The sequence below is a fragment of the Brachionichthys hirsutus genome, unplaced genomic scaffold (assembly GCF_040956055.1).
Source record: "Brachionichthys hirsutus isolate HB-005 unplaced genomic scaffold, CSIRO-AGI_Bhir_v1 contig_388, whole genome shotgun sequence".
NCBI classification, from domain to species: Eukaryota; Metazoa; Chordata; class Actinopteri; order Lophiiformes; family Brachionichthyidae; genus Brachionichthys; species Brachionichthys hirsutus.
The window spans coordinates 30,001-51,394 of record NW_027180385.1 but is presented as its reverse complement, the minus strand read 5'-3'; the positions used below and the strand labels follow the sequence as shown (position 1 = coordinate 51,394).

The 21,394-nt window shown below is 43.5% G+C and overlaps 1 protein-coding gene across 2 annotated transcripts in view; it reads left to right on the top strand.

The window, feature by feature from the left end:
• Positions 1 to 16,877, top strand: part of LOC137914359 (enolase-phosphatase E1-like) — a 30,562-nt gene extending 13,685 nt beyond the window's left edge. For both annotated transcript variants that reach the window (XM_068757964.1, XM_068757963.1), the window contains 32 exons: positions 8 to 34; positions 276 to 1,883; positions 2,082 to 2,222; positions 2,947 to 3,150; positions 3,222 to 3,278; positions 3,992 to 4,030; positions 4,333 to 4,374; positions 4,503 to 4,571; positions 4,953 to 4,988; positions 5,097 to 5,144; positions 5,722 to 5,775; positions 5,865 to 5,912; positions 6,000 to 6,260; positions 8,203 to 8,235; positions 8,357 to 8,389; positions 8,909 to 8,941; positions 9,031 to 9,081; positions 9,723 to 9,764; positions 9,881 to 9,928; positions 10,028 to 10,075; positions 10,202 to 10,321; positions 10,465 to 10,497; positions 10,798 to 10,842; positions 11,783 to 11,824; positions 11,941 to 11,988; positions 12,088 to 12,135; positions 12,262 to 12,381; positions 12,525 to 12,557; positions 12,858 to 12,902; positions 14,461 to 14,505; positions 14,656 to 14,688; positions 14,778 to 16,877. In XM_068757964.1, the coding sequence (XP_068614065.1) occupies positions 8 to 34; positions 276 to 1,883; positions 2,082 to 2,222; positions 2,947 to 3,150; positions 3,222 to 3,278; positions 3,992 to 4,030; positions 4,333 to 4,374; positions 4,503 to 4,571; positions 4,953 to 4,988; positions 5,097 to 5,144; positions 5,722 to 5,775; positions 5,865 to 5,912; positions 6,000 to 6,260; positions 8,203 to 8,235; positions 8,357 to 8,389; positions 8,909 to 8,941; positions 9,031 to 9,081; positions 9,723 to 9,764; positions 9,881 to 9,928; positions 10,028 to 10,075; positions 10,202 to 10,321; positions 10,465 to 10,497; positions 10,798 to 10,842; positions 11,783 to 11,824; positions 11,941 to 11,988; positions 12,088 to 12,135; positions 12,262 to 12,381; positions 12,525 to 12,557; positions 12,858 to 12,902; positions 14,461 to 14,505; positions 14,656 to 14,688; positions 14,778 to 15,118 (3,875 nt within the window). In that variant the 3' untranslated portion in view covers positions 15,119 to 16,877. The remainder of the gene's footprint in view (positions 1 to 7; positions 35 to 275; positions 1,884 to 2,081; positions 2,223 to 2,946; positions 3,151 to 3,221; positions 3,279 to 3,991; positions 4,031 to 4,332; positions 4,375 to 4,502; positions 4,572 to 4,952; positions 4,989 to 5,096; positions 5,145 to 5,721; positions 5,776 to 5,864; positions 5,913 to 5,999; positions 6,261 to 8,202; positions 8,236 to 8,356; positions 8,390 to 8,908; positions 8,942 to 9,030; positions 9,082 to 9,722; positions 9,765 to 9,880; positions 9,929 to 10,027; positions 10,076 to 10,201; positions 10,322 to 10,464; positions 10,498 to 10,797; positions 10,843 to 11,782; positions 11,825 to 11,940; positions 11,989 to 12,087; positions 12,136 to 12,261; positions 12,382 to 12,524; positions 12,558 to 12,857; positions 12,903 to 14,460; positions 14,506 to 14,655; positions 14,689 to 14,777) is intronic.
• The last annotated feature ends 4,517 nt before the right edge of the window (positions 16,878 to 21,394 follow it).

Genomic DNA, 21,394 nt, shown 5'->3' with positions numbered 1-21,394 from the left:
GTTCTAGGTGAATTTCTACCATCTCGAAATAAAGGTTTGTACCGCTCTTTTTGATCACTCAGTTCTCAAATATACGACGCTCAATTCTTTAATAAATATTTAGAAATAAGAAACTCAAGTCGTGAGTATACTGCGATGCTAATGCTAGTTTGTGTTAGCATTTTCTTTGCAATTCTGTATTACTGAGGGACGTTATAAGAGCTTAATGACGGTGGCTTTATTGTTGGTCTCATTATCAATCAGTTTATTTTGTTTGTTATTATTGTTTATTACAGTCATAGGGATGCACGCAAAGACAACACAAGGGGAAGAAGAGGAAGAGGAGGGAGATAATGCAGAGGCTGCTGGGGAGGAGGAAGAATATGCAGATGAGGGGTATGAGGAGGAGGAGGACGAAGAGGAGGAGGAAGATGAGTATGAAGATGAGGGAGAAGAAGAATATGAGGAGGAGTATGAGGAGGGGGAAGAAATCATTGAAGAAGATGAGGAAGAGAAGGGGGATGAGGTTGAAGAGGAAGAGGAAAAGGAAGATGAGGAGGGAGAAGAAATTGTGGCTGATGAGGAGGAGAAAGTAGGAGGAGTTGAAGAGGAGGAGGAAGAAGTGGGAGTTGAAATTGTAGAGGAGTTGGATGAGGAAGAAGGGAAGAAAGAAAAAGCAAAAGATGAGGAGAAGGAAGAGAATAAGGTGCTAACAGAGGAAGTTGAAACAGCTTCAGCTGAAGAGGGGGAGGAAGAGGGGGCACCGGAGGATGAGATGAAAGAGGAAGAAGAGGAGATGAAGCAGGATGACAAGGGACCTGCATCTAAGATTGATGAAGAAGAAGAAGAAGAGAAAGGTGGAACAGCAGTGGAAGAAGCTGACAAAGATGGTGATGAGGAGGAGGAAGATGAGAAGACAGAGGTTTCTCCTCCACCTGTCTCCACCTCTGAGGATGAAGAGTCAGCTCTGTCTCCCGGGTCTGAGTCGGATGCACCTGTTCACCTCAAAAGCAGTGATGAAGACATAGCTGATGAAGATGACGAAAGAGACAAACATGAAGAAGATACCAGTGATGATGCATTCACTGACTCATCAGATGTCAGTGAATCTGAACTTCTTTCCAGTGACGAGGTCGAAGAGCAAGATGATGATGAAGATGATGATGAAGATGACAGATTAGCCGAGTGCATCACAACATCTGACAGTGATGACATCATTATAGAAGACACTGATGATGACTTGGTGCTTGATCTTCCTCCTCTTCCCGCTGCGAGTGATGAAGATGATCAAAAAGCCCCTGAAGAGGAAAATGCTGGTGAGGATGATGATGGACACACGGATGTTGATGAAGACGATCTGGACCAATCAGACGAGGATATCTCTGCGGCCTCTTCTGAGCATTTTGCCGATGATGAAGATGATGAAGAAGACAGTGACTTCAGAGATGATTCTCTTGACTCTGACAAAGACTTCCTCGCTGACCTTGATGACGCTGAAAACGAGGATGAACATGAGAAATCTGATGATGTCACAGAAGAAAAGGAGGAAGAGGAGGAGGAGGAGGAGGAGGGAGTGCATCTCCCTTTCTTTGAGAGTACAGATAGCGGCGTGTTAGGTGATGAAGAGGATGATGAGACCGACACTGTCGAAACAGATGAGGAAGATACTGGAGATACTGCATTCCGCGATGACACATCCTATGACACAACTGATGATGATGATGATAATAATGATGATGATGATACACATGAAGAAGATATCGATAAATTTCAGTTGAGTTTGGAAAAAGATGACGAGGAAGAAATCACAAAAACATTTGATGACAGTGAAAAAGAGGAGGAGGAGGAAGACCTCACATCAGAGGATGATGAGGACGATGATGAAGATGATGTCTTGCTTAAAGGTATAGTCCAGTATTATTGACAACTCAAGCGAAAAAACATTTGAAATAATACTAAAATACTTTTTAAGTTACATAAATGACTCTAGTTTTAGGGCAACCAAAGTTTACGCCCAAATTTCCATGACAACATAAACAACCATGAACATAAACAAGACGAGAAGCATTTCCGTTTCAGTAAATTGTCTGACCGATTCGTAGATGCTGCAGTGACCTTCACCGTCCAGGAGGCGGCAGTACAGGCTGAGGAAGACGGGGACGAGGGCGAGGACAAGGATGAGGAAGACTTCGATCAGACCGTGGATGAAGACAAATCTGAGGATGTTGAGACTGAGGAAAGGGGTGGGGTGGCGCAACCACTAAAATCCATTTCAATCAATACCTCATTAAACTGGATCCATTGTTCCGAAATGAAGACCGTCAATTTATTAGAAAAATGCAGAACCATAAATAATATTACACACAAATCAATGAGAGTGTGTGTGTGTGTGTGTGTGTGTGTGTGTGTGCGTGTGTGTGCGTGTGTGTGTGTGCGTGCGCGTGTGTGTGCGTGTGTGTGTGTGTGTGTGTGTGCGTGCGTGTGTGTGTGTGTGTGCGTGTGTGTGCGTGTGTGTGTGTGTGCGTGTGCGTGTGCGTGCATGTGTGTGTGTGTGTGTGTGCGTGTGTGTGCGTGCGTGTGCGTGCGTGCGTGTGTGTGCGTGTGTGTGCGTGTGTGTGTGAGTGTGCGTGTGCGTGCGTGTGTGTGCGTGTGCGTGCGTGTGTGTGTGTGTGAGTGTGTGTGTGTGTGTGTGCGTGTGTGTGTGTGTGCGTGTGTGCGTGTGTGTGCGTGTGTGTGTGTGTGCGTGTGCGTGCGTGTGTGCGTGTGTGTGTGAGTGTGCGTGTGCGTGCGTGTGTGTGTGTGTGGTGGGAGGGGGGCAAGAATAACACCCATCATGAACCCTTTAGTTTATTTCCCTCCCCAGTTACAGCAGGAAAACCTTGGCTGCTGTCCATTCAAAAATCGATAACTATTACGGGCATGTATCATCAATCAATACAAATTCATGTTTCCTTCTTTCATTATCAGAGACCTGCCAGCCTGCTGAAGTCCAGGCAGAGGAGGACGAGGGAGAAGACGAAGAGCCCACCGCTGAAGTAAGGAAAACTGTCGATGAACCTGAAGATAGAAAAGAAGACTTTGATGAAGACGATGAGGAGGAGAAGGCGACAGTGGATGTGATGAAGCCTGTGGCTGAACCTGAGGGAGGAGCTTCAAAGTCTGAGCCCACAGGTGAGAGGCTGAGGACAGGTACGCTTGTCTTTAATCACCGTTCTATCTTCACACTTCCTGCTTTGTTTCAGCGTGTCCCTGCCAGCTCTCTGCAGCAGTCAAAGAGTCAAAGAGCGCAGACAAGAAAGGTTCGTGCTGCTTCATTTCAGGACACGCTATTTAGGCTATTATTGAGTATTGATTGGTGCCTCTAGTGAGGACTGCTGTGAGATGACAGAGATAACGGGAACCTTCAAATCAGACCACCAGTGGGCAAAGAAGCTCTTAGATCTCTAACCTAAAGGGGCAACTAGAAGCAAGCAAAAATGATTTGTTAGAGCGAAAGACTCTGAATGCTTAAACCTTATTTTAATATCAGATTATTAACACTAATCAATATGTAAGAAACATTTTACTGGCGTAATCTGCTGAGATTTCAACGACTTTATGGATTAAAGTAATGGAAATATGTCTCCGGTGTACTGACCTCTGCTACATACATTCTATTTATGTATTTTCTGGCTCTGACAATTGCTCATAAATCAGATAATCATAATATTGTGATTTCAAGTTGGGTAAATTCATTCTCTTATGTAGAGTCGTTCTGCAGTCATTTAACTCTTACCTGGCCTTCAGTCTAATAACTTCAAAAGCTCATCAACAACATTCCGCTGCATGATGCCATTAACAGCTTCTAACTTACTATTATTTTAATTCCTATTTATTTTCCACCTGTTGTATTTCCGTTCATTGAGGGGCTGTTTGGTTGCACATATATCATGTTTGCATTTTGCTTCCTCGCTGCTGAAGTTACATCTGAAGTGCATCGTTTGCATCCCCGATCACATTTTCATATTTTCAGATGCTCTGAGGAGGATTTCAGCTGTGAGAAAGAAAAAAGGTACGGAAAATATCACTTCCTGATGACCTCTGTTCCCATTAAGACCATTCAAACTCAGAGATATTCTTTGAGTTTAATGCAAATACCTCTGATCTATAGTTATAGTTACCTGTATGTTGATGGCGCAGTGTTTTTCATAAACACTGTAGTTTTAGCTATAAGATAAAACTAAACATTGATTGGTAGGTGAGTGACTGTTAATATAATATTATTGTTAACATTTTTAATATGCACAACTAAGAATTTCATTTCATTTGATTTCAATCAGTGCCCATTTATAATTGTTTAATGCATAATTTAAGATCGTGAAGCAGTGAAGACAGATGAAAAGCCAAAAAGAGCAGGTAACAACGAATGCTGTAACCAGACACATGTATACCACCTTTGTTTTTAACACTAACGATACATGTAATAGCTCGTATTTGTTCTTATTATGGTGTAATACAGTCTTTTATGTTTGTGATGCATCCAGCTCTTCCCAGAATTGCAGGTTTGATGCCAAAAATGAGGCGGATCCGAAGAATTCCTCCCATTATCAGAGGTACTCAGAGTTTCATTCAGCATATACAGTATGAAGGTCAAAGGTCAATGGTGGATGTTCTTACCTGTCCATTGACTTTTACACTACAGCCAGCATTTGATTATCCTAGCTTAATATTAGCCTGCTGACCAAATAGCTGACTTGTGCATCTTTTTATTTATGTGAATGAGAATGATATCAATCTTGTCCTCTAGCTTGTCATCAGTAAGGACATTTCCATAATTACTGAACTATTCCTTAATTATGAGACTGGCTATAAATAAACACCTGAAAACGGCAGCTCGACATGCGACATAAAAGCATTTCTTATCATTTCTCTCATTGCGTTGTACGAAGTTTAACTAATGGGAACTTTTTTTTCTTCTAAATTCCGCTAAATAGCCAAGACAGTGCAGAAGACCAAAACTCCCAAGCCAGGTAAGTGAATGAATAAGACAATAAAAACTAAAATTCAACCTGGTTCTGTTTAAGGAGGCTGCGAGTTGAGAAGGACGTTCAGGTGAAAGCGATGTTTGTTGTTTTCAGAGCCAGAAACCAAAAAACAGGAAGAGGTCCCAGCGTCTGGAGAAGAAGGTATGTCATCTGTTGGTTTTATTATAGTATCAACAGTATTTCAGCGCATACAAATATAAATATATAGTATCAGTAGTTGGAGGAAATATAATATAATATAAAATATCCTTTAAGGCATCAAATATAGTACATATATAGCAAGCCATCCGATCGGCCAGGTTAAATTACCGTAGGTATATTATGCTGCGTCATGATACAGAAATGATCAGAGTAGAAAGAGACAATGTCCTCTCGGGAGACATCGTGGGTGAGACAGCAGAAACTGTCTCACACTCGAATCGTTCGCTTTCCGGTGTGTCGTAAAAACATGTCGTAAACAGACAAACAACAGACGAGTGCGGTCGTTAAGTCGCACAGACCGCTGTACAGTACACATTATTACAACTAACTAACTAACTAATTATTGGAGGTCTGGTTGGGTTTGGATAGAAATACATGAAGATAGGGTTGGGTGAGGTTACGCTGTTGCTACCAGTAACACTGAACTTAAGGTGTAGAAATGTTTAGAAGATGACAGGATGTACATTTGTAATCATGATATGTATATATAAATATGTATTTTATATACTTTGTACAGTTGGCCCTTGCAGACCTGCCCCCGTCTACTGCCCGTCTCCACCTGGCTGGTACGGTACGTAAACCTGGCAGTGCTGACTGGTGACGGCCGGCTTGCATGCTGTTCTCTCACTGCCCTTCTAATGTCACGTTAACCCTTTATAGTTCATCATGTGGTCACAGACAACCCGTACCCTCCCCCGACCATGCCAGGTATTCATACTTACATCAACTATGGTGAGTGAGGCGATCCGTTCTCTCAGTGGTTCTCCCTGCTCTTCTGTTGGGCGGTATAAACAGCTCCCTCCGCTCCTGTTCTGACTGCTCACCCCGTCCATCCTGGAGCTCCACCGCAGTCGCCTCTGTATCAGCAACCACCTTCACCCATGCAGCCGCTCTATGTGCAATATCAACCATACCAGCCACTTCTGCAGCCAGTGGTCCAGCCAGAGCTGGACCCGGTCCACACAGTCCCAGCTGTTGAACCAGGTCAGCCAGAGGCTCCTGTTCAGCCTGAGACTCTGCGTGGTGAAGCTCTGCCTGCCGTAACTCCAGCCGAGGGTGAGCAGCAATCTGTATTGGATCATGACATTTGTTTGTTGCAGCAACACAAAGGATCTTGAGATTTAAACCCAGTCAGTCAGACGGACAGAAGCGTCTTATATTCAGTATTCAGAGCAGACCTCCACCTCTCTAGGTTCTCCTCTACCTGCACTCTGCTCTAACAATGTAAATGGTAAATGGACTGCACTTATACAGTGCTTCTCCACCTTTGCACAAAGCGCTTTACGAGTTTGGCCTCACATTCACCCATTCACACTCCAGTGGGCGACTGCTGCCATGCAAGGCGCTGCCAGACCAACCGGGAGAAATGTTGGGTTCAGCGTCTTGCACAAGGACACTTCATGTACACAGTCAGAGCGGGGATTTGAACCACCGACCTTCTGATCACTGGACAACCCACTCTACCAACCGAGCCACAGCCGCCCAATTGTCATCTGCAAACATCATATTCAGAGGAGCTTCCTGTCTCACCTCATCTGTTAGTCTATCCATCACCATGGTAACAAAAAGGGGCTCAGAGCTGATCCCTGGTGCATCCCACCTCTACACTAAACTCCTGTTACTCCTGCTGCACACTTCACTGCTGTCATACATGTCCTGAACTACTCTGACATACTACTACTACTCATGCAGTACCACAGTACCTCATGCAGTACCACAGTACCTCATGCAGTACCACAGTTCCTCATGTAGTACCACAGTACCTCATGCAGTACCACAGTACCTCATGCAGTACCACAGTTCCTCATGCAGTACCACAGTACCTCATGCAGTACCACAGTACCTCATGCAGTACCACAGTTCCTCATGCAGTACTACAGTACCTCATGCAGTACCACAGTACCTCATGCAGTACTACAGTACCTCATGCAGTACTACAGTACCTCATGCAGTACCACAGTACCTCATGCAGTACCACAGTTCCTCATGCAGTACCACAGTACCTCATGCAGTACCACAGTACCTCATGCAGTACTACAGTACCTCATGCAGTACCACAGTTCCTCATGCAGTACCGCAGTACCTCATGCAGTACTACAGTACCTCATGCAGTACCACAGTTCCTCTCTGGACACCCTGTCCTAGGCTTTCTCTAGATCTACAAAGACACAATGCAGCTCCTTCTGACCTTCCTGTTCTTCTCCATTGCTAGCATCAACGCTAACGTTGTGTCTGTGGTACTCTTCATCAGCATGAAGCAATACTGCTGCTCACAAATACTCACTTCTGTCCTTAGTCTAGCCTCAAACACCTTTTCCCATAACCTCATCGTATGACTCCTGGACACACAACACATCAACCTTCCTCCTCATCATCATGTCCACCAGCTCGCTAGCTTTTCCCGTCATCGTCCCAACATTCACTCCCTCCTCTTTGACCCACAGTAATCCATTTTTATTGTTAACCCGATCCGGTATGACTTTCTTATTTAAGTTGATTGCATCTTTAAATTTGGTTTTATGCCAGATACCATTCCTGCTGCAACCCTCTGAATTTATCCAGGCTTGGGACCGGCTCAGGGGAACATTACATTAGCTCCTGCTGCCCGTGCTACCCGTGCTACCCGTGCTACCTATGATGCTGGATTTGCTACAATGTATAATGTTTTCTTTCCATTTTCAAAGAAGCTCCTAAAGCACCAAGCATGGGAATAGAATCCTATCGTCACATCTTAACCACAACATGTGACTTTTTAGGGACTTTATCTTGTTAATTGAAATTCATTCAGTTATTTTTAGATATTCCTCTGATATTATTTCAAACAAATAGTTCAAACAGATTCATATTCAGAAGTAACATTATATTAAAAACAGGATCTTCCCTAAATGTTTCTGTCTTAAAGAACCAGAGGTGGTTGAAACAGCAAATACTGTCTAAACACGAAACATTCCCTTGTAATTACTGCAGTGAACAATATTTGATTTCTGTCATTTTCCAGCTGAAAAGAAGAAAGACGCAGATGCAAAAAAAGGTACGCTTAGTTTGTCGGTAAACCCGAGTTCTCTCCAGCAGCAGTGATGTGCGATGACACGAATGCATTCATTCTGGGAAATGAACTCTGCAAGACCATCTCTGTCCAATTATCCCATCAGATCCAGAAGAAAGCAAAGAGAAAATGAAGAAAGGTGATTTATGTTTGATAAATAATTTTTGTTTTTAGGGCGGCATGGTTAGCGCATGGTTAGCGCTGTTGCCTAACAGGCACATGTTCGAATCCGACTTGTGGCCTTTCTGTGAGGAGTTTGCATGTTCTCCCAGTGTCTGCGTGGGTTCTCTCCGGGTCCCCCCGCTTCATCCGGCCACCAAAAACGTGCAGTTTAGGTGAATTGGTTACACTAATTTGTCCATATGTGAGTGTGTGTGTGGCTGATTGTCTGTCTGTGTGTGGCCCTGTGTTGAACTGGCGGCTCGTCCAGGGTGTGCCCTGCCTCTCGCTCGTTGACCGCTGGGATAGGCTCCAGTTCAATCCGGTAACGGACGAAGCGTCCCAGAAAATGAATGATTTTTGTTTAGGGCTCAGTAGTTTGGTGTTGTCCACCATGTACATTTGACTTTTATTACAAGAGATAAACTGTTTTGTGAATATACAGACTCAGTTACAAACCACAGGAAGACAGGATTAACTTCTGACATGTCTGTTCTAGATGCTGCTGTTTCCAAAAGTGGGCTGAATAAAGGTGAATGTAAAATGAAAAGAATGACCGTTATAATAGGACTATTTATGTTCTGTTTAACATATATCAGACTTGATCTTATTGTGTTGCAGAAAGAACTGCACCAAAAGAGAAACAAAGAAGTCATGCAGTGGCCAAAAAAGGTGAGAGCATTCTGGATAAAAAAAACTGTGACACCTCACATATTTACAAAATGCAGGAATGCAGTTTAACAGAACAGTTTAAAGGTGACATATTATACCCTTTATCCACAAGTTAATGCAAAAATCTTAAAAAGTTCCAGATAAAGAGATAACAGCATCTTTATGGAATTATTCATTTCTGTATCTTATTGATTCCACGATTGATACGATGATGTAAAAGTTCCGTGTCCCTTAAAATAGTCTCATCAGATACGTGACTGAACAAAATGAGAGACAAACTGTTGGGAACAAAATTTCATTCAGATATTTTCAGTCTAAACCTCTGCTAATAAATTAGCTCATTGATTATGAATTAGGATATTGATTGGTGACAGACCTACTGATTACTCGTTTAGTAATAAAGCGTTTTGAGTACTAAATCAAACGTTCTTCTTCATGAAGTTAAGCCAAACGTGGATAAAGAGAACTCTCTCCTTTTCTTCTATCCGCCTGGACACGGAGGTTTTGTCTTATTGTTTTACAAGTTACAAATGTCACAAAGACAAAGACATGAAAAGCTCTTCTGCTGGATGAAAGTCCTCCGCTGGAGTCGGTTCTTATTTTACGTCTTTACTCCAAGTCCGTTGCTTTTCTTTTCTCAGTGGCAGCTGTAAAAAGGAAAACAACTGCAACTGCTAAGAAAGGTAATTTTTCACGATGTTTAAATGTATATGAAAGCTGAAACCAGCCGCCGCTGATATTTCATTAAGATTACAGATTATTCAGGCCACCAATCGCGGCTCCTTTCTCATCATGTTAGCGCCTGCAGCTGCACGGCAGAGGAGGAAATCGACCTCTGGAAAGACAGGTGGCTGCACATCAGCATTTATCATTGATACAAAGTCAGTCACCGTTCAGATCGGTGTCGCGACAAATGATCAAACACTAATTGTTTTGCTCCTCTCAGAAGCTTCCCCTGTCAAGAGCAAAGCCAAAGGGCCGGCAGCCAAGAAAGGTACGGAGCATGGGACGCCAGCAGGCTTTGAGAAGTTGTCCAGTGCAACCAGCATGATCTTTTCTGCTCCTGAAACTACGCTGAGGTCCGAGTGACGTGAATTCAATGTGATTTTTTTGTGAGCAGAGGTGGTTCGAGAACCTCGTCTGCAGCCTCTCAGACTGAGAACGAGACTGGAATCCACCAGCGGGGTGAATGTGACCTCTCAGGCGCAGAAGAAGCCCGTTGGAGCGTCACCTGAAGCAGGTAACGCTTCAAAAAAGAATTCCATTTCTGTCTATTTATGGGAATTCAAATGATCTGCCTTCAGCTAGTTGGGGTTTCTTCTGCCGGGACTCTTCCTGCTGCTCCTGTCACTGACTCCTGCACTGTTTCATTGTTATTTTCAGCAAAGACATCCAAACTATTAGCTGAGAAAACAGGTACGAGGACATTTTAGCACCTGAATGCGTGCATTTGTTGCGCTCCAACAACAAGGAAGGCGAGAGAGCAGATTTTTCTTCCGACATTTTTTGAGATGCAGCGATGCTGTGTCTCCACAGGCAAATCACATTTGTTGGAAAACTAGTTGGAGTTTATAAGATCAAATGGGCTCTTCTATGAGAGATAACATTTCTGTTTGGAGACATGTCAGGTTATATTATACTAAGAGTGAAGCAATGTTATTGAAAATACACCACAGTAATTGTGCAGGCTGTAAAAGGAGTTTCCTTTCATTGCAGGCAAATCTCAGAAAGATGAAAAGAAATCTGGGAAAAAGACTCAAGGTGCGTCTTCAAATTCTAAAAGTGACGCCTGACGTTATTTGACACTGATTTGTTTCTGGTAACTCCTATTTTAGATAAACAAACCAACACAAGCTCTCAGTGAGTAGGAGCTCATGAGGCTCATAATTCCAAGTGGCCGTTAGGACGAATGGAATGGTGCTCTCTGTCCGAATGTCAAAATGATGAATTGCATTGCTTTCATTTGCTGTTCCAGTAAAACCAACATCATCTACGGTGGCCCTGAGAGGTCAAATAGCCAAACACAAGCACTGTAAGGAGATGCTTGCCAGTCTGACAGCACATGAACAGGACATTTAAAAAAGATGCTGCAAATGGACACAACAGCAAAATGCAGGAACGCAGTTTAACAGAACAGTTTAAAGGTGACATATTATACCCTTTATCCACAAGTTAATGCAAAAATCTTAAAAAGTTCCAGATAAAGAGATAACAGCATCTTTATGGAATTATTCATTTCTGTATCTTATTGATTCCACGATTGATACGATGATGTAAAAGTTCCGTGTCCCTTAAAATAGTCTCATCAGATACGTGACTGAACAAAATGAGAGACAAACTGTTGGGAACAAATTTTCATTCAGATATTTTCAGTCTAAATCTCTGCTAATAAATTAGCTCATTGATTATGAATTAGGATATTGATTGGTGACAGACCTACTGATTACTCGTTTAGTAATAAAGCGTTTTGAGTACTAAATCAAACGTTCTTCTTCATGAAGTTAAGCCAAACGTGGATAAAGAGAACTCTCTCCTTTCCTTCTATCCGCCTGGACACGGAGGTTTTGTCTTATTGTTTTACAAGTTACAAATGTCACAAAGACAAAGACATGAAAAGCTCTTCTGCTGGATGAAAGTCCTCCGCTGGAGTCGGTTCTTATTTTACGTCTTTACTCCAAGTCCGTTGCTTTTCTTTTCTCAGTGGCAGCTGTAAAAAGGAAAACAACTGCAACTCCTAAGAAAGGTAATTTTTCACGATGTTTAAATGTATATGAAAGCTGAAACCAGCCGCCGCTGATATTTCATTAAGATTACAGATTATTCAGGCCACCAATCGCGGCTCCTTTCTCATCATGTTAGCGCCTGCAGCTGCACGGCAGAGGAGGAAATCGACCTCTGGAAAGACAGGTGGCTGCACATCAGCATTTATCATTGATACAAAGTCAGTCACCGTTCAGATCGGTGTCGCGACAAATGATCAAACACTAATTGTTTTGCTCCTCTCAGAAGCTTCCCCTGTCAAGAGCAAAGCCAAAGGGCCGGCAGCCAAGAAAGGTACGGAGCATGGGACGCCAGCAGGCTTTGAGAAGTTGTCCAGTGCAACCAGCATGATCTTTTCTGCTCCTGAAACTACGCTGAGGTCCGAGTGACGTGAATTCAATGTGATTTTTTTGTGAGCAGAGGTGGTTCGAGAACCTCGTCTGCAGCCTCTCAGACTGAGAACGAGACTGGAATCCACCAGCGGGGTGAATGTGACCTCTCAGGCGCAGAAGAAGCCCGTTGGAGCGTCACCTGAAGCAGGTAACGCTTCAAAAAAGAATTCCATTTCTGTCTATTTATGGGAATTCAAATGATCTGCCTTCAGCTAGTTGGGGTTTCTTCTGCCGGGACTCTTCCTGCTGCTCCTGTCACTGACTCCTGCACTGTTTCATTGTTATTTTCAGCAAAGACATCCAAACTATTAGCTGAGAAAACAGGTACGAGGACATTTTAGCACCTGAATGCGTGCATTTGTTGCGCTCCAACAACAAGGAAGGCGAGAGAGCAGATTTTTCTTCCGACATTTTTTGAGATGCAGCGATGCTGTGTCTCCACAGGCAAATCACATTTGTTGGAAAACTAGTTGGAGTTTATAAGATCAAATGGGCTCTTCTATGAGAGATAACATTTCTGTTTGGAGACATGTCAGGTTATATTATACTAAGAGTGAAGCAATGTTATTGAAAATACACCACAGTAATTGTGCAGGCTGTAAAAGGAGTTTCCTTTCATTGCAGGCAAATCTCAGAAAGATGAAAAGAAATCTGGGAAAAAGACTCAAGGTGCGTCTTCAAATTCTAAAAGTGACGCCTGACGTTATTTGACACTGATTTGTTTAGTGCTGTCATGCGATTAAAACATTTGTGCAATTAATTAATTATGATCTGTAATTAATTAATCGACTTCATCTTTTTTTTTTTATCTCACCTAAAAATTGCAGAGAAAATCCCTCAACTTGATGTATTTTCATTTAAATGTATTACATTATTGTGACAGATCAAAAGATTAATATATAACAAACAGTAGCTTTATAAATTAAATTATTGTTTGATTTGAATCACAAAACTTTAATAATCCCAGAGGGAAATTCCATTCCGACAGATTCAGTCCCATCATTTAAGTTCTGATGTATTTGCTGCAACGTCTTCGATGCTAACTCGGGACTGTCGAATCGATCCTGATTCCTCTCCGCTCCTCACCTTGTCCCGCCCATCTACAATGGGAGCCTATCAGCTTGTGCTAAACAAGCCCAAACGCAATGACATCCAATCAGTGTCCACTTCAGGGAGTCGCTGACTATTCCACCCCCAACGACTCGGGCACAAAACGCCCAACCCATAAAAGGAGTTTATAAAAAGGAAATACAGAATCAGCAAAGTTAGAGATTCAAAATTAGATTAACTCGATAAATAGGACTGTAATTCATTAATCGCAATTAACGTGATAATTTGACACCCCTAGATTTGTTTCTGTGTTAACTCACATTTTAGATAAACAAACCAACACAAGCGAGTGAGTATGATCTCATAAGGCTTTAAGTTTGTTTTCCAATAAAATAAAATCAGCGAGTAATTCCAAGTGGCCGTTAGGACGAACAGAATGGCGCTCTGTCCGAATGTCAAAGATGGTGAATTGCATTGCTTTCATTGGCTGTTCCAGTAAAACTAACATCGCCTGTGGTTAGCGCTGTGGTTAGCGCTGTGGTTAGCGCTGTGGTTAGCGCTGTGGTTAGCGCTGTGGTTTCCTTCAATCAACATCAAATATTAACATCTGACGCAGGAAGTCCTGCTTTTATAGGCTGATGAAGATATGTTCCTTTTTCCTTTCTAAATTCACCAAGTTTTGGGTTAGCTTCAGAGAGAAGCAGTGACGTTTCCTGCACAGAAAAAAAAAAGAAATTACACTGTGCATAAAATGATGAACCGATTTTTATTACCTAGGCAATAACGTTTTCCTCCTACTGCACTTGAACCACTGTCCTCTAAAACTACGGCCTGAAGGGAAGCGGTTCAGACTCTGCAGTCTCCTGCGGAGCCCGGGTGGAAGAGACAGCGTGACTCACCTGACCATGCTTCTAGTTACAGCTGATTACAGCTGAGGAAAGGTCTCACACGGGGCCTCGCTAGGATCTCCACCTTAAATTATACAGTAGTGCAGCAGCGAGTCCCATGATGCCTTGCGGCTTCACTACATCCTCAATACTTATGTTGTGTTGAACAGGAGACCGGAAATAAAATGTCTTCCTGCAGCTTTCTCTCCTTGCATGCATGAAGACACTCGTTCCTTGTCTTCCTCCCTCTCTTTCGCTCCAATCAGTGGATTTTACTATCTGTCTTGCAGAAGAGGCCCAGGCGGAAGACAAAACGACAGAAAAGAAGAAAGCAGGTAAGAGAAACTTCACCAGACGCTGCTGAAGACGCCTCAGTGGTTCCTGATGAGAGTAACACCGAAATAAATCAAGGTTTCCTCCTAGAGGACACCCTGACAGTGTACGCTGGAACAGGTATTATGTATTCTGTCCTCATGTCCACACAGGACAGAGATTCTTCCAGTGCATTTACGTCCCTGGTAAAAATGCACAGTACCCCTTGAGACCCTTCACCCCCGCCATGTCCCCCACCATGATGTCCCCCGCACTCAGGTCCATGCTGGAGCAGCAGAGAGCAGCGAGGACGTCAGGACAGTAGGACAACCTGAACCCCCACCTCATTCCTCCATAGTGCTGCATCATCCGGTCCTTGCAGGGGGACAAGTACAAAATCTACGAAAGCCTCAGATTCTGAGAACCCACAGTCCGACGGACACGAGAGGACAGAAGACGACTTTTGTCTTCCTGTTTTCCTCTCCGCGGTTGAGCTCCTGGGGCTTCTGCTCGTGCTTTCCTCTCGTCCGAGGTTTCGCTGTCTGCTGCACCGGTTGTCGCCGCCGTGATTTCCTTTGTGTCCCAGAATCACCCAAGGAAAGAAGCATTCATGAGAATATTCTTAATGTCCTGTAAATAAAAATAAAAGCATTTGTCATTTAGGAAGAAACAAACACACACACACCATGTCTTTGCAGTGAAGTTTATTCTACATTTGTTTTTTAACCCGTATATAGTAGTTTATTATTAAGGCATTTGCACTGACAAACAATAATACACATTTTTATATGCAGCACATAAAGTCAAACTAAATCAATAATTTAACACAAATGACTTGTTTTTGATTTAAATATATTTACATATTACTTGAATGGACATATTGCATATTTCAGCTATTTCACTGAAGCGCTGCAGAGAATGAATGAACCCGAGTGCTGAAGCTAAATTGTTTCTCGTTTCCTGTGTCATTGAATTCTTTGTTCATCGATGATCTTTGTCCTGAGTCCTGTTGCGTTTCGCTGCTTTGCTGCGTCTGGAACAGATTAGCCTGTAAATACTGGGGCGTGGCCAGCAGGGTGATTGATCCAAGCAGCCTCCCTGTCTCTGATCAGAATGATCATCCACCATCGATCATTAGGATGCTAAATGTTGCTGTGATGAATAATGAGACCGTTTTGACCTCATCAAGGAGGATACATGGGGAGGTGTGAACTGCAGGACGTACTACAGTACTACAGTACTACTGTACATAATGTACTACTGTACAGGAGGTAAATCACAGCTGTTAAATGAAAGGCTTTTCTGACTAAAGCTAAAGTTGGATATTTTCATTCCCATACACGGACATATTTTCTTTAAACATTTGTCTTTGTAATAAATGACTAATTGAAAAGTGCCATTAGCTTTAAGTAGAGATAATAATGGCTTGATATCGTTTACAGTTTCTTGATAGGACTAGTTTCCTCTAATTGAGCCTTCCAATGTAAATCTCTTAAAGGCCCTCATGAAAAGTTGAGGATTGAAGTGCAGTTCAAGGACTTGGTGGATTACAGGAATCTCCAGCTGTCTCATTTAAACAGGGAATGTCTGCAGGACAGCTTGGACGTGACCAACTAGTGAGACAGGACGATGTCATTATTTTCAGGTGTATGCGTGACCTCACTCGCTCTGGTGTGTGCCTGACCAACGAGTCCTGATACCTTATTGTTGTTGCTGCAAAACTATTAGCATTAGCAGCACTTTGCTGCTGTCTTACTGGATGAAAACACGGAAGAGAGGCCTTCACACTCGAATGAATCCTGGGATGAACTCAGTTTAGTTCAGCGCTTCAAACTGATGTAAACATATCTGAAAATGTTTGCAACGCATCAAACAACCTGTCCTGCAGACAGGAAGAACATACGACTCCAGATTAAAACCCTTTAGGAGCACGCTGCAGATTAAACCAGTTTTAGGAGCATGCTCTAGATTAAACCTCCTTGGGAGCACGCTGCAGATTAAATCCCTGTGGGAGCATGCTCCAGATTAAACCAGTTTTAGGAGAATGATCCATATTAAACCTCTTTGGGAGCATGCTCCAGATTAAACCAGTTTTAGGAGAATGATCCAGATTAAACCTCTTTGGGAGCATGCTCCAGATTAAACCTCCTTGGGAGCACGCTGCAGATTAAATCCCTTTGACAGGAGTTTGTAGTTCTGGGTTGGTTGAGATGTGATCGTCGTGGGAGTGTCACTGTTTTCTGAAGCAGTTCTGTACACTGAACTGCTTGTTATTGATCTATGATGTAATTTGCATGATAACCAAGAATCAGCCATATGAGAATGTAGATATTTATTCATTAAATGTATTGCAATCTGGAGACTGATTGAAATATATAAACCCATTCATTCAACAGTTGTCTTGTAAAATGTCATTCATTTCAATCCGAGTGGATTTGTGTGTTTCTGCATCGTCAGACTGCATTGTGGGTATTATTCATGTGTTGCTGCATGGATTACAGCATAAAGTAGCGATGCATAAAGTAACATCAGGGTTTATAGAATTAAATACTGAGAAAGTGTTTTTCTACTTCCTTTTCCTGCCGTCTTTGACTCCTTCCTGCCTTAGGAAACTTCTCCACCGCTGAACCTGCAGAGCTGCAAGTATTATTCTAGTATTTTTACCTCTCAAGCAGCAAATTCTGCATTTACGTTAAAGTGACGACACGAGTGAGCGTGACAGAAAAAATGTGACAAAACCTTTGTGTGTCCATATTTATTGAGCTCAATTTACATTATGCATCTTAGCAAATAGTTTTTGAGGACATGTATACACTTAACAGCTGAACTGAACATCGTCTGTCCCTATAATATACTGGCTTTCCATCGTAACTTCACAATTCAGTTTGCCGTTTGGTCTGCCTACAGCTCGTACTGTAACTATACAATCAAAGAACAGTGACAAGAAAATCAAACAGCAAACGATCCGTCAATGAGAAAATGTCATTCAGTGTCCACATCCTCAGATAACACACAGTGCAGCATATCTAATGATAGAAGCAACACATTAAAGCAATGGAATGGAAGAAGAGGCTCCAGCCGCAGCCACAGTCAGTAGGAAACGAGCTAATAGAGGGTCACGCCGTCCGCGGACTCGGACTCGGTTGCAGCAACGCAGCTTGTGAGGGTTCGATGCCGTAATGAATCAGTTCCATAAAGGGGATTCGTTGTACCTTAATGTGCCACAAACTGCTTCCAGAATGTTTTTAATCTCTGGAGCAAAATGCACTTTGTTAATTATTTTGGTGGGGCAGCACGGTGGCGCAGTAGTTAGCGCTGCTGCCTCACAGCAAGGTCACAGATTTGAATTAGACTTGAGGCCTTTCTGTGAGGAGTTTGTATGTTCTCCCCCCGTGTGTGGGTGTGTTCTCTCCGGGTTCTCCCCCCGTGTGTGGGTGTGTTCTCTCCGGGTTCTCCCCCAGTGTGTGGGTGGGTTCTCCCCCCATGTCTGCGTGGGTTCTCTCTGGGTTCTCCGGCTTCCTCCCACCACCAGGAACATGCTAATTAGGTGAATTGGTTACACTAAATTGTCCATAGGTGTGAGTGTGTGTGTGTGTGTGTGTGTGTGTGAACGATTGTCTATGTGTTGCTCTGCAGTAAACTGGCTCCTTGTCCAGGGTGTACCCCCCCGCCTCTCGCCTGTTCACTGCTGGGACAGTCTCCAGCACGACCCGGTAACGGACGAAGCGGTTCAGAAGATGGATGGATGAATGAATGAATGAATGTGGTTTTGGTTTTTACAGCACTAAAAGCCGACATTGAAGACACTATTCCCTCGTTACAGCAATTTACTGTCAGAATATGAGTCTGTGAATCCCAGTCTGCGTCTCCGTGACTCAGCAAAATCAAAGCGCACACTGGTGGCGACCGGCAGGTACATTTCACACATGATTGTAACTCCCAACAGTCAGCCTTCATCTCATATGTTCAACAGCGGGATTGGAGCTCTGTCCTCGCTGGAATTCCAATGTGTTCCCTAGTTTGGGAGAACAGTCGAGGCCTGCTGTACCCGGTACTCTGCTGTACCCGGGATTACTCAAGCCGTTTAACATATGAAAAAAAAACATTCAAGTCAAATTCATTATTTGAAAACATGCACATTCAAAAATGAGTCCTAGAGCGATTCTCACCAGCAGGGTGCGCTGGTCTGAGCGTCAGCGTTTTCAACCACCGGCTTCATGCATTCAAAAGAAACGTGAGAGGAAACATTGGAATTCTGAGGACAACATTAGTGCCAAAAGCAAAGAACAAAACGCAGGCGTGGTTTCTGCGTTACAACATGTCAAGGATGAGAGCAAATATCATCACATTCTCCCATCATTGATGGGAATGCAGCTTTTCATTTGGGGCGGGCCCAGTGTCTGACCTGGACCGGCTGTTTATGAGTCGTGAGTATGGTGAACCGCAGGACTCGTCTTCATTCCTGCTTCTCTCTGCAGGCTGAGGACGGGGTCGACATTGCTTGTCCTCTAAGCTGCTGTTCAAATCTACAAAAGGATAAGCCTGAAAAATACTACCTTACTCCAAAGTAACATTGTGTAAATACGCTTCAGGTCACTTTTCTTGCATTGGTTGAATATAAATTTCAGGAGAATCACGGAGGAGCTCCAAGATTCCTGGGCCAAAATCCGAAAAGCATTAATACTGATTTCAGTTCACCAATACTTTGATCCAAGAACAGCAGCAAAGACAGAACGACGACACACAGAGAACATTCCAGGTGCTGACATTATTCAAACGTCACTTTCTGGTTTAAAATTCATACAACATATACAGAAATATGTCACCTGTGCCAAGGTGGATAGAAAGTCTAAGAAAGCACTGACAAAACATTTCAAAAGTCTTAAATGTAAAGCCCAAAGCATTGTTTATCTCTAAGACAATGACCTAGAATAACCATGAAATAACATTCTGTGTGGGACTCAGCTTAGCTTTGCTGAAACCAAACCGCATATCGATGTTTGTTGCGACGTTGTATCGCCACACCTGGAAACATTTACAGCTTGAGTGCGTGTGTGTGCCTGTGTGTGTGCGTTTTGGGTTAGGGTTGAAAAACTCATCTCACACATCTACCAATGCACACAGTTCCCTCTGAGAAGGGAACAGTTAATTTCAGTCCGGATTCTATCCCTGACTGATTCGCAGTGACCTTCCGCTGTAAACTCGACCCTGCGATCCCAGCGATGTTTCATCATGTCAGCTTTCCTGATGGTAGAAAAATATCTGCAACATAAAAAGCCTTAGATTTGATTCATCTCGCCCATTGACCGCTGGGATTGGCTCCAGCTTGGCCCGCGACCCGATAACGGATTAAGCGGTTGGGACAATGAATGAATAGATCTGATTCATTGGATAGATTTTAAGTTTAAATGTTGTGCATTTCAGGGAACGATATATCTATGTTGCGTTAGAGAATAATATGAAAGTTTTCTATTCCTAGAAGATTTTGACGACTGAAAAAAGGTTTCAGAAATGGCCTCAAACACATCTGGGCAAAAAGCATTGCCACGACGACGTCAGCGTGAAATGGTGACGAGTGGTTAGTGGAGTACATCGAGAACAAACCGGACGGAGTGTGCAGGGATGGTCGCTCGCCATGCAACCCCCCCACCTTAACAACGCACATCCGTATGATTATCTTGGATGCTAGGACTGGCCGTTGCTCTATTTCAAGCAATGTTGCCTCAGTGTACAAAGGCAGCAATGCAACAAATGAGAGGCAGTGATTTGGGTAAAGCGTTGTTGTGCCGATTGACCAGAGGCTTTTTCCGGGACCTCCAGATGCGGCGACATCCTGGCGCTCGCTCGTCCGTTCCTGGTTTGTTAAACTAACCTGAACGGAACACTGTGCCCTGAGATGGTTTGGGTTCTTTGTTTGCACCAGCAAAAATCATCGCGCACTTACTTTCAAAAAGCTTTTCTCTTGAAAAAGTGAAACCAGCATCTGAGTATTTGCACAAACTCATTATTTGAGCAGATGAAACCACCTGGAGGTGAAACAGGCGACGGTAAAAGTCTTTGTGAAGGTTAGGACTTAGTTTTAGCATCACAGGGGAGTCTGTAACTTTATAACTGCGCATTGGAGACAAAGGCCGACAAGCATCGTGAAAGACCAGTTCATAGTTCTAATTGAGTTACTATAAACGATGCTAACAGCTTTCTTAGCTGACTGATCCCTATTCAGTATGAATAGCCCTGAACCAGATGGATCACGCTAAGCCTGGAGCAGCCTGCAGCCGTTAGCGGTGCTGCCGTTAGCGGTGCTGCCGTTAGCGGTGCTGCCGTTAGTGGTGCTGCCGTTAGCGGTGCCGCCGTTAGCGGTGCGGCCGTTAGCGGTGCTGACATGTCACCCGTGCTGGTGGGACAGTTGCACCAGCGGCCGGACTGGCTTCTTCTGCTTCTCTGCCCATCACAATCCCAGTATTCCCTCTCTGCTGACCCGAGAAACTCCTCCACACCAATCCAGCTCCAAATCCTCACCACAGGTGACTTTTCCATTCAGAAGAGGCTAAAGCACTGTGGATCCGCGTCCGAAGCAAGAGTAAAGCATCAAACACAGGAATGAACATCTGGCTGTCTCCACTGCAGAGGTTCGACACAGAGCCCTCTGCATGGATGCCTGAGATGTCCCACAAAGACAAAGTCGAGCATTTAAACACGAAATGATGTGATACGCCTGCTAATCTGCTGCATTCAGGTGCTGTCAGGAAGCTCCGACATTTGAGACTTACTAGTGGATGCACGGTTTAAAACAATCACAGATTGAGTTTACATTCTGTTTATCATCTGAGGTCAAACCAACATTGCTTTCTGTTCCCAGAAACCCCTTTTGTGAGAGTCGAAGGTGTGTCATGGTTACATCCACGCTTACCA